The sequence below is a fragment of the Chelmon rostratus genome, chromosome 7 (genome assembly GCF_017976325.1).
Source record: "Chelmon rostratus isolate fCheRos1 chromosome 7, fCheRos1.pri, whole genome shotgun sequence".
NCBI lineage: Eukaryota > Metazoa > Chordata > Actinopteri > Chaetodontiformes > Chaetodontidae > Chelmon > Chelmon rostratus.
In genome coordinates, this window is record NC_055664.1 from 17,201,097 (window position 1) to 17,213,653 (window position 12,557).

Sequence of the window (12,557 nt, forward strand, 5' to 3'; positions counted from 1 at the left end):
TTTCTACTTCAGCTATTTCTTCCAAGTTAAAATGAGAGCAAACCTTGTTTCATATTTGATGAATGTTGTCCCTGCATCCCACTGAACACTACAACTGTATCTGAATCTCACTTCTAGTATTCCCTTAACAGGTATTGAATGGAAACATGCAGTCATTCACATTTTCTTTTGTCCCTTTGTGTAAATGGAATAAAGTCTACAACCTGCAATGTCAAAGCCCAAAACTAAGTAATAAAAGACACATCAGGTTTCATTTTAGGTGTTTTTATTTAATTAAAATGTATTCAAAAGACACCGAAGGCATCCTGTCATATATTAAAAATTAACATCAGCTACAGTACATCAGCAAAACACATTTAAAGTTCTGTTTTCACGTTGCTTCCACAGAAAATGTGTTTACGTTAAAATGGGTTTTCAAGCTTAAATTTCTGTCACTCACATATGTTGTAAACATAACTTTTACAGAGGAATGTACAGTACAACAGATGAAAAACCAACACCACTTCCAATACTGTGCACTACAGTACAGAAATCACATTCACATGAAAGGTGGCCAAAAAAATACTGAGGACTAGCTAACAACCTTTTATAGCATACTGTATTTGTATCCCTGATAGTTTTTGAGGAAATGCTTATCAATTACTAGCTTCATCAATCATGTTATTTACATACGTAGAATTGCATGAGAGACAGACGTGTACAAACAGTTGCCTTTTAATGTAGTTTAGTGCAAGAATATAATAATTACATATTATCTGTTTAGCTTATGTGAAAATCAAGCTATATGTTAATATTCTTGCATGCTCTTGCCATGACAGAAAGGAAATCAGCCACTAATGTGTTCTGCTCAGGTTCTGCTGCAGCTTTCGTCAATCTTAATCCTTGTGGTATACTTCACAGTCTACAGATGAATATGTCACCATGTCTCCATGTTGGGCAGTGTTAATATAGTAGTCGATCCTTTCGGTAACAAGTAGTGTGAGGAATAATCCCATGATGGAGGTTGAGGATGACTGCTGGCATCCATCAAAGGAGAAAGAATGCAGCTTCAAAGGTGTTTAAGTTGACATTCTATTAAGATTCCACTTTAATTATTCTATAAATAATTGTGTAGTATTTTCAGTTGATTTAATGGCGTAAAAGTAATGTCCAACTTCCTACCTTTCTTCTATAGATTTAACCATTGTCTTTAGCTTTGTCTTTACCAGAGTTGGCAAAAGGACGATATGACTGGTGATTTAGCCCTATGTGAGGTTTGTCCTGAGTTGGCCTCCCTTATCTCCTCAGAGTAACCGCTGACCGATGCTGGTTTTGCTGGAATATTAGGTTGTTCCTGAGTCAGCCAAACACATCAGGGAATGTACTTAAGTCGTTTTCAATTAGATAATGCTTCAATGTTTCAACAACTCCAAAATTTTGCAGTTAAGGCCCACCCATAGCTTATTTTTGCCCTAGGGCAAAAGTAGGTTAATCAGGCACTGCCTAGCCAGTGAATACTTCCAAACTGTACGCTGGCTGTATGTTAAAAGTCAGGGTGAGGAGGCGTCTGAGTTGTCGTAAGGCATCTTTAAGGGAGATGGCTGGAGTAACAGAGAGTAATGTAACAAGTAACGCAACTGATAACTGCTGAGTTATTAGTAAAGTAATGTAATTACTTTATGAGTAATAAGTAAGGAGTGACTGATAACATTTTTAAGTGAAACTGTCCAAGTAAACTGTCCACTCACCAACAGATTAACCAGTAGTGACCTAGCGACGATAACACTTGGACATAATGAAGTGGAGTGACTGGATAGAAGAGGCGTGGTTGAAATCAATGAAGAAATTAACTTCATCGAAGAAGTAGATCTCCCCAGGGATCAGTTTAGGGGAGTTGCAGTGATCGTGTGTTTTCAGGACGTATGGCGAGGGCAGAGCTTTCACAGCTGCGCTTCTTCCGTGGATTTTCAGCACAGCGCTGAACACGACGCTGTGCGGAGACACGCTTTCCACGATCCCGATGAGCACTGGACGGGGACACAAACAAACATTATATTTACATCAATAAACTGTGTTTGCTCCCAAGTGCGCTGGAAAATTCACACTATAAGCTCTTACTGTCTTTACAAAGATCTGTTTCATTCAGGTTGTTCATTGACTGAAGTCTGGATTCTGAAAAAGAAAAGATTTGGCAGTTATTTGTGATGCCATCTGTATGTGCATTCAAACACAGATATAGTCACATTTTTTGTGCTCAAACTTTCTATACTTTAGAAAACAGAATAATCTGGAAACACAACATTTTTCAATACTTATCTGGACCTGGACTCTGTGTAAGAACCCTGTCCCATACTATTCTGTGAGTCAACGTCCAAGCATTTCACAACTGACCTTTAATCCCCTTGTTCTGATGATGTCCTGGTTGGTGTATTGGATTCAGCTGCCCTGCACAGCATGACAGCAGAGAGGTGCTGTAGTAGAGGTGACCGCAGCATCTGTATCCTGTCTTGGCAGAGTAGAGCAGCTCCTCGTCATAATGTCTGCAGCAAACGTCCTAGTAATGAAGTAGATGTAAAAGTGCGTCAAGAGAGAGGGTGGAGGCATAGTGATGTTTGTGAACAAGAGATGGTGTAATCCATCACACCCCCAGGCCTTTCTCCTCATCTCTGGAGATTTCAACCATGCTTCCCTGTCTTCAACTCTCCCCACCTTCACCCAGTATGTCAAATGCCACACCAGAGACAATAAAACACTGAATTTAATCTATGCAAACACTAAGGACACTTACAGCTCTACACCCCTTCCCCCACTGGGCAGATCTGATCACAATCTGGTTCATCTGCTACCCACTTACATACCCTTGGTGAGTAAACAAAGGCCAACCATCAGGTATGTGAAGACATGGTCAGATGAGTCCAGTATGGCGCTGAGAAACTGTTTTGACACCACCGACTGGGAAGTGTTGTGCAGTCCTCACGGGGAGGACATTGACAGTTTGACAACATACATCACGGACTTCATTTGTCGACACTGTGCCGACCAGGAAGGTACGGCGTTTCCCAAATAACAAACCCTGGGTGTCCCCTGGACTGAAAACCCTACTGAACAAGAAGAAAAGGGTTTTTAAGTCTGGGGACAGAACTGAGTTGAAGAGGGTGCAAAGGGAGCTGAAAAGAGAGATCAGGAAAGGCAAGGATAGCTATAGGAGGAAGCTGGAGGAGTGCCTGCAGGGGAACAATGCCAGAGAGGTTTGGAGGGGCCTTAAAACCATCTCAGGCCACAGCATCGACAATGGCCAGTGGACAGTGCATCCAAGATGGCGGCGCGCGCAGACGCAGCGGCTCGTAGCTCCCGTGTTTACGTTTTTGTTTGTTTGTTTTTACTCGTTTCCACGTTCACCACTCTTCTGGAAGCTCTAACACAGTACAGCAGGTCCGAACTGTTGAACTTTGGAGTACAATTCGGACTACACACACCCCCTAAACTGGACTTTATTCCACCGGAGCTGCTACGGACCCCAGAGCCCACCACCATCCCCCCACTGCTGCCAAGGAGACAGAGGAGGCACCGTAAACAAAAGCGGGGCAAGAGAGCTTGCGTGCTAGGCTACATGCTAACCCTCACAGACCGGCTCTCCCCAGTCTCTTCCTCACCAACGCCAGGTCTCTCTTGGGGGACTTTAATCACGTTCAACTGAAGGCGGTGTTTCCCAAATTTCACAAATACATAAACTTTCCAACCAGAGACAATAACATTTTGGATCAGGTTTACTGCAACATCCCTGCTGCTTACAAGGCTGCAGCAGCTCCACACCTGGGCATGTCAGACCACATCTCAGTGAAACTCATTCCTGCCTACAAGCCTCTGGCCTGCAGAACAAAGCCAACCACCAGGACAGTACAGATATGGACTGAGGAAGCCTCCTCTGCACTTCAGGACTGCTTTGAGCTTACAGACTGGACTGTGTTCAGAGAAGACCTTGAGGAGTACACATCATCTGTATTGTCCTATGTTCAGTTCTGCACTGATGCTATCCTCCCCGTTAAGACCATCACAGTGTTTCCCAACCAGAAACCATGGCTGGACAGCACAATGCGGTCCCTACTGAAAGCCCGATCAGAGACTTTCTCACCAACAGGCCTCAGGTGGTGAGAATAGGGAACACAACATCATCCCCTCTGGTCCTCAGCATGGGCACGCCACAGGGTTGTGTGCTCAGTCCGGCCCTCTTCACCCTCCTTGGTCTTCCCTGTGTTCAGCACCACTGGGTGAGCTGGTGTATCTCCTCTCTGTAGTGGGTCTCGTTGTTATTTGAGATGAGACCTACTACTGTAGTGTCATCCGCAAACTTCACGACTGTGTTGGTGGGGTGGATGGCAGCACAGTCGTGAAGTTTGTTCAGCCAACAACCTAGTGCTGAACACAGGGAAGACCAAGGAGGTCATTGTGGACTTCAGGAGGTCTAGAAAGACATATCACGCCCCCCTCCTCATGGACGGAGAAGTGGTGGAGCGTGTGGACAACATCATGTTCCTGGGCCTCCACATCACATCTGATCTCTCCTGGTCCATGAACACCTCCTGCCTGGTGAAGAAGGCCAGCAAAGGCTCTTCTTCCTCAGGAAACTGAAACGGGCTGGACTCTCCTCTCGGTTGCTCGTCAACTTCTACAGGGCCACAATTGAAAGCATCCTCTGCCTTAGTGTGACAGTGTGGTATGGCAGCTGCACGGCACAGGAGAGGAAACAACTGGCACGGGTGGTTATAACTGCACAGGGCATCGTGGGCTGCCTCCTTCCTGACCTAGACTCTATATAGGCCGGGTCAGGAAGAGGGCAAGATCCATCGCCACAGACCCCAGCCATCTGGGCCACAGACTGTCTGTACCGCTTCCATCAGGAAAGCGGTACAGGAACATCCACACCACCACTAACAGACTGAGGGACAGCTTCTTCTATCACCCCCAGCAGCCCCTCACTAGAGTGAGAGACTGTGAGGACTATGAGCCACTGCACACTGCACTTTTATACCTTCACCCCCACCTGCACCTTCTGTGTCATGTCATTGACATGTCATGGTCAATGACAATAAAGAAATCTTGAATCATGTGAGGAAGGAGCTCAGGAGGACGAGGTGGGCTACTGGCCCTGATCGCATCGGCTCCAGACTGATCAGGGATTGTGCAGATCAGCTCGGTGGGGTTATTCAGCACATCTTTAATATGAGCCTCAGCCTGGAGAGAGTTCCTGCCCTGTGGAAAACTTCCTGTCTGGTTCCGGTGCCAAAGACTGTGCATCCCAGGGAGCCTAACCAATTCAGGCCGGTAGCCTTAACTTCCAACCTGATGAGGACTCTGGAGAGGATATTTCTGAATCACCTCCATCACCTACAGTTTGCATACCGACCAGGCATTGGTGTGGCAGACGTCATCATCTACCTACTCCATTGCTCTCTTTACCACATGGGGAGCACTGGCAACACAGTGAGGATTGTGTTTCATCTTTTTAGGTACATTTAAGGTTGTGGATGTATATTATTATAATTATTATTATTGAGAAGAAGAAGAAGAAGAAGAAGAAGAAGAAAACTTACTTTTGGTTCTTGCAGAACGGATCCACAGCACTGTACCTCATGTCCAAGCTTGCCTAACCGTGTCAGGTTGTACAGTGTCCCTGCGCAGCACTTCATCTGCTGGTTTTTAATGTTGTAGGCTTGAAGCCCACAGCAGTGCATGTTTTCTGCTTTGGGATGTCTGGGTGGAGAAACAGAGCTTGCAGTTAATATCAAATCAGGTGAGTGACGTAGAAGAAGTAATGTTCTAAGGATAGATCATTTACATTCAATGTAGAGTTCGATTATGCTTCGTCTGGGCACTAACTACAATGGATGTGAGATTGGAAAGTAGACTGAAAAATGCAGGTGAGAAGCTTCCATGTGTAGCATGTGAAGCATTAAATCATAGTTGGCGACAAGGAGGTAAAATATCTCTAAAACAAGCTGACGTGCAAAAGCCCTGACATGCTATCATTAATTGCACACATACACAGAGCAAGAGTCTGCATGTGACTCTTCTCTCTTCTAACACCAAAAGTGTGACCTAAAGGTTATGACCTGTGAGGTGGGTGATAATTCTCTTTGGATAAATCGCCAACAACAACTGCATCCATATTAACACACTTGGATTGTTCAAAAAAATTCATTAATGCAGCTTCATCCAAAATGCCAGACTAAAACATGCTGTAACTGTTAAATATCAGAGCCGTATTCAGAGACTGTGAACCCCTGGAAGATGAAGAGGCACCGCTGTAAAGGAGTCATTACATGCACATGTTCAGGGCCAGGACAAACACCCACACAAACATTCCACGACTCAGCAGCTGCCCAGAGACAAGAATTTTCCCTCGCCACTCCTGTCTGTATCTGCATCCTCAGTCAAACATTAACTATTTCCCACTCCCTTCCTTAGCTGTGGAAAACACACAAAACAGAACATACCAGACACAGCGACATACCAAGCAGATTGAAAAAGGTCTCCCCATTTCACTGAATTTCATCAGTGCTTACACGAATAAGTGTAAACAAGCATGCACATGTAACCACCTGCGTCCGGCGCAGCAGATCTGAGTGTGAGGCCAATAGACTTCTGTCCCACAGCAGTGTTGTCCAGGTGAGCCCTTAAGCTGAAAAAAAAAAACATGTAGTCCATTTAGCTGGGCTCAAGGAAAACTCGTGTCTGAACAGCCTCTCCGTCCTTGTATAAGGTGTTATCGCAAGAGAGAACTCTGCCTTGCGCCAGACATACGGTGCCTCTCTGCAGCACTTGCAGACTCAGAGAAAATTAAGTGCACAGCGACACAGAGATAAGTGGGCACAGCCACACAAACACAGATATGAACATATGGAAACATATTTATATGCAAGAATTCTGAGAAAAATTTGAGGAACAATAAAGACTCGAAACAAAAAAACTAATGCAAATATTAATTCTACACATTCTACACATCTAATCTGCTCAAGTTGCTTAAGTCTTACCAGGGCATTGTTATATCATCCTTTCGCATATGTGGTTACCGTTAGCGATGCCAATGGTAGCTGGGATTTTTATCCATTAGACCCAAAACACCCTCACTTGCTGTATAAAAGGGGCTGGGAGGAGCTCCCAGCTCTCTGAAGAAAGCTTTTTTTGACAGCGAGGACTGTGATGCACTGCTGTCAGAGCTCAACTCATGATTTGCGCTGGCTACATTAAAGAAATGTGTTGTTTTACCTCAACCCAGCTTATTTATCAATCAAATTCACTGTCAGAGGGCACATACAGGAGCCTCTTATAAAGAGCACTCTGCCTGTTTTTTTTTTTCTTGTTTTTTTAGGAAGACAGATGTGAACTAATTATTTAAAAACCTACAAACGTCATGAGAAAGGGTGGTTTCAGTTTCCCACAGAAAAAGTCTACACCCAGCTGAGCAGTCCAGAAAATGACATCCAAGCACATTACTTCTATTGAAGGCGTCCACTCAGATACACGGCCATCACAGCAGATCTGTGTGCTTGGGTTATACACCGTAGGGGCAGCCTCACACTGACCTAAACAGAGGGAGGTGGGGGTGAGGGTTGGACACAGGAAAGAGTAGTTAATGTAGAATGGGAAAAAGTGCGTGGGCTTATTGGATGCTGGAACAAGCGATTAGTGACGTCTGAAAAACATGACTCAGAGGCACGTGAGAACCTGATTTAAGGAGGTCTGAACAACAGGGAGACAGGAGCTGGTGGGTGGTCATGAGAAACGTATTTTTACAAGGCTCCACGAGAAGTAAGATACTGCCCAGTCTGATGGGACAGTAGTTATCTCAGGCGAGGGTGGAGACTCTGCATAGCTTATGGTGCACATCCCAATGTTACACTGTACTTTAAAAAAACATCTCAGTATGACTTACTGCTTACTTATAATCTACACTACAAAAGCTACAATGGCCATCCACCCCTAATTTCCCACATATACCATCCTTGATATCGACCTAGCAAATAGAAAATTCCCTAAAATTACTGCATTGAAACTTCTGTGAAGGTTGGCGGAGCATAGGAAAACCCTCCACCAGTGTTCCATTCATTATTTCAAGTCCAGCAAGCATGACAAGTTCACACGCCCAAGTTCATAAAGCCTCTTTGAAGACTGTTTTCAGTGTCCATGAAATGTTTCAGTCATTCCATGTTCAGCGTCAGCTAGCCTCAGGCCACTGTGCAAACTCATTTTGTTCTTGCTAGGCTTGTGACCGTCTTTTGGTGCAGCTTCTCCCTGTGTGCTGTCATCTTCTCTCAGGTGTGACTAACAATGGGAACAACGAGCTCGCTCCCTGTTTCATATCGACCCCCCTATCCCCATCAGTCCCTATCTTCTCATCTTGTTCCCATGTAGCTTTCTCTAGGTACTGTGCTGGTGCACCGTTAATATGTTAATAAGTCAATTTCTCTGCACATTGATACTGTGTTGTTAAGTATTACTGAGAGCTTTTATGAAATAAAAATGGATGCCTCTAGCAGATCCCATCTGTAACCTGACCACCCCTCATTCCTCCACCCATACCTTACTTTCTCCACACCCAAAGGACCCCAAGTAGCTGATTACACATGTAATCTGATCTTCATCATCGTGACCTCTCAGAATCACATGTTGGAGATTTTAACACCTTATATATTTGTTGTTTAGTTGTTCTGTTAAGTCGTCTCAGGGGGAAAATAATCTGGTGATCTGGATTCCTTGACAAGGGAATGCTATTTAGCTGTGTTATCTGCAAGTTAATGTCTATTTTAAAAGATGATTGATCTTTTGTCCAAATTATTTAAAGAAAGGGGGAACTGCTCATGCTTTAAAATATACCATAAAGATCTGGGATAACAGGCATTCATTATACAGTAAGCTGTTTAAGGTCTACTGTTTTGTCACTAAGTAGTTATGCTTACAGTTTCACAAAAACCTAGTTGAATGTCATGGGGCCCTCAGGGGGACTTTGTGGTGAACGTTGTTTGCACGTTCACACTGTTTCAGAGTGTTGACAGACAAATAGCTACCAAAACTGCCAACTCAGCTCATTTCCTTGGTGAAAGACCAATTATCTGTCTATCTCAAACAAAGGCTACGGTACCAGGCAGGCAGGGCATGGTGATGTTTGGTCCCATCAGATAACAACTGACAGCGCATGCAAAACAACCGCACCCACTGTCATACCTCCGGAACACCTTGTCTGATTTCTCTCACAGCAGCGAAATCCATTTGGATTGTAGCATGATGACCCACAGAGACTTGTTTGTGGCTTAGTGCTGTGGATGTGCAGACAGAACAGAAGAAGCCATTAGAAAAGACAAGCAAAAATAAACATAAAACCAGTCCAGACATGAATGAACACTAACATACAACACAAAGCATGGAAACATAGTTTTTTATACAGTACCAAAAGTGTGCATGACCCTGATCACACTAAACATCACATTAGCATCTTTGCAATACCTGGGTTAAAGCTTCCCCATGGAGTTTCTGACCTATAGTAGTGCTAGACACACATGCTCACTGGTTATGCGCTGCCCATTCCTGCCAATGGTTTTGCACTATTATGATCTACAGGTGGCAGTAATGAGGCAAGAAACACAGAACTGTGCCAGCAGAGGCATTAATAAGAAGACTGCATGTGGGTAAACATGGATGTAAACAATGCAGGATTTAAAATACTTAAAAAAAAAAATCACAAGGAAGGACCTCACAGATGCACGCAATGCATTTTTGGGGAGCAACACTCAATGTAAACGCAAGAAAAGTCACCTTTAACTTTACCCAGTACCCAGCCACCCAAGACAGGGGGTTGTTTTGATCCAGTTTTACTTTATTTACTCATATTGACCTGTTGCTATTAAAATAAATAAAATTTGGATCCTTTGCAGTTTTGGGAATGGCACATCATTTTGTACAATAGATTTGACCATTTTAAGGTAAAGCCTGAGACTGTTGTGTCTAACACTGGATCAAAACAACTCAAAGCACTGAGTCAGCGCACTACTGACCCCAGCTGAGTCAACCCGTATTCATTTGTGAAGCATGATTTGATGATTGTCAGCGGCTGGCAAGTTGTGTTGGTCTCAGTGCAACGACTTACCAGATGGGTTGAAGTCGAGGGTTCTTAAAAGAAAAAGAAAAGTACACAAAAATGTAAATATCACAGAGGTCCACCACTCATCACCAATCATCTGTGTCAGCTTTATTTCAGAACTAATGTAGAGGATTGCAGAAGATGTTGTTTCTCACCTGTGGCTGCACACCTGCGGACACAAAGCACATATTTTGGCATGCGGGTGAAAAACAAGCAACACGATTCATTAGAGGAGTAATGTCAACAAAGTGCTGCATTTTCTGTCTAGACATCATGAAGGAGCATGTGAGAGTGACTCATCCCGCATGTTCAGACATTTAGATTGATCAGTCTCTTGTTCCTGGAAAGTCTGAAAACCAAAAGTGAACTGACCGACAGGAATAAATATAATTTTCAGGGCACTCAGCGTCTCAGTTCACATCTGTTTTGTGATTCAAGATTTGCATGAAACTGCAGACTTACCTGATACCTGTACACTGCAGTTGGAGTTAATAAGATGTATCCCAAAAGTGTTGTTCATCCAGCTGCAGCAATGAGTCTTAGTGTTGTACTGTTCACGTCCGCAGCACCGGTGATGAAGGGACTTTCTGGTCAGGATTGTCTTGTTGTGAATGGGACCGCAACACAGCTGCTTGTTCTCATCAAAAGTTTCTGTGGAAAAGATCAGGATGATGTTCTCATGTTTCTCTTTTCACCAGTATGCTGTGCTTACATCTTAAGCAGACCTCTTTGAAATACTGCTTTGTTTCGCTAAAAGCCTTTTTCGTGTCTCATGTGAAAATTGACGTTCATGAGAGACACGTGGTCAAATCATTCGTTGTAAATCTTAAATGGCAATAAGAAATTCTCGCCACATGTAAGCACTAATAGATGATCAGTATATATGCAATAGACGGGCATTCGCTGCTCAATCTGACATGTCTCCTGGTTACCATGAAGTCTGATGCAGATTGCAAATTATACCAGCCCCATCTCACACGGTGTGACATTCACTTCTGAGATCACTGTTTTCCCACAGTGTTTACAAGCATTAAGAGTTAACGTTCTGACGCACCTGAATCTACGCAGCAAGTGGAATTAATAAAATCAATCTCCGGGATGTCATTCGTCCAACTGCAGCAATGAGTCTTAGTGTTGTACTGTTCACGTCCGCAGCACCGGTGATGAAGGGACTTTCTGGTCAGGATTGTCTTGTTGTGAATGGGACCGCAACACAGCTGCTTGTTCTCATCAAAAGTTTCTGTGGAAAAGATCAGGATGATGTTCTCATGTTTCTCTTTTCACCAGTATGCTGTGCTTACATCTTAAGCAGACCTCTTTGAAATACTGCTTTGTTTCGCTAAAAGCCTTTTTCGTGTCTCATGTGAAAATTGACGTTCATGAGAGACACGTGGTCAAATCATTCGTTGTAAATCTTAAATGGCAATAAGAAATTCTCGCCACATGTAAGCACTAATAGATGATCAGTATATATGCAATAGACGGGCATTCGCTGCTCAATCTGACATGTCTCCTGGTTACCATGAAGTCTGATGCAGATTGCAAATTATACCAGCCCCATCTCACACGGTGTGACGTTCACTTCTGAGATCACTGTTTTCCCACAGTGTTTACAAGTCTTAAGAGTTAACGTTCTGACGCACCTGAATCTACGCAGCAAGTGGAATTAATAAAATCTATCTCCGGGATGTCATTCGTCCAACTGCAGCAATGAGTCTTAGTGTTGTACTGGTCATGTCCACAGCACTGGTGATGACTGGACTTCTTGGTCAGGATTGTCTTATTACGATTGGGACCACAGCACAACTCCTTGTCCTCATCAAAAGCCTCTGTGGAAGAGATCAGGATGAAACCTTAAACTGCCTTTACCTAAAGCACAAGACAGCTCACAGGTTTTTCACCAAGACGCAGTGTTTCGATCACATGCATACTTCTTTGAATGCTTTGTTTAACTGAAATGTTTATGCTTGTTTTAGGATTTTTCTTCCAGCTCTACTCACTTTCACCGCAGCATTTGATGTTAGCTGCAGGTTTGGCCACAATAGTTGATTGACAGCAGAGTTCGCTTAATGCGTCATAGGCCTTTGTTCCATTGACAGCTGGAAATTACAAGGCAACGTCAACACACAGGCACCACCTTCACATAGAAAAGAATTAATTCTAACAATGTGCCGTCTAAGAACCAATCAGAATGGGGCATTAAATGATAAAAATACACTGGCAAATGTGACACTGTAAGGACTAACAGATGCTCAGTAGCAGGATGTGCTATCAGTGTTTTTCGATATCAGTGTTATTCCTACAACACCATAATTATGCACCAGGACCATCACTGCAACTGACCAATCACATTGTCGTGATGTCACAGTATGCAACTCAGGGAAAAGGACTGGAAAAATATGCACATTGGAGAAGTTAGCCTTTAACGTTGTGAAGGGGTCTT

At 43.6% G+C, this 12,557-nt stretch overlaps 1 protein-coding gene across 1 annotated transcript in view; it reads right to left on the reverse strand.

Annotated features, from left to right (window-relative positions):
• Nucleotides 1-254: 254 nt before the first annotated feature.
• The window catches only part of si:ch211-195m9.3, a 28,729-nt gene continuing 16,426 nt past the window's right edge, over nucleotides 255-12,557 (reverse strand). The window contains exons 9-21 of the mRNA XM_041940778.1: nucleotides 12,115-12,213; nucleotides 11,758-11,943; nucleotides 11,169-11,354; nucleotides 10,577-10,765; nucleotides 10,270-10,283; nucleotides 10,121-10,143; nucleotides 9,202-9,293; nucleotides 7,474-7,562; nucleotides 6,579-6,658; nucleotides 5,571-5,730; nucleotides 2,371-2,533; nucleotides 2,098-2,151; nucleotides 255-2,006 (exon numbers count right to left, since the gene is read on the reverse strand). Of these exons, the coding sequence (XP_041796712.1) occupies nucleotides 1,750-2,006; nucleotides 2,098-2,151; nucleotides 2,371-2,533; nucleotides 5,571-5,730; nucleotides 6,579-6,658; nucleotides 7,474-7,562; nucleotides 9,202-9,293; nucleotides 10,121-10,143; nucleotides 10,270-10,283; nucleotides 10,577-10,765; nucleotides 11,169-11,354; nucleotides 11,758-11,943; nucleotides 12,115-12,213 (1,592 nt within the window). The 3' untranslated portion in view covers nucleotides 255-1,749. The remainder of the gene's footprint in view (nucleotides 2,007-2,097; nucleotides 2,152-2,370; nucleotides 2,534-5,570; nucleotides 5,731-6,578; nucleotides 6,659-7,473; nucleotides 7,563-9,201; nucleotides 9,294-10,120; nucleotides 10,144-10,269; nucleotides 10,284-10,576; nucleotides 10,766-11,168; nucleotides 11,355-11,757; nucleotides 11,944-12,114; nucleotides 12,214-12,557) is intronic.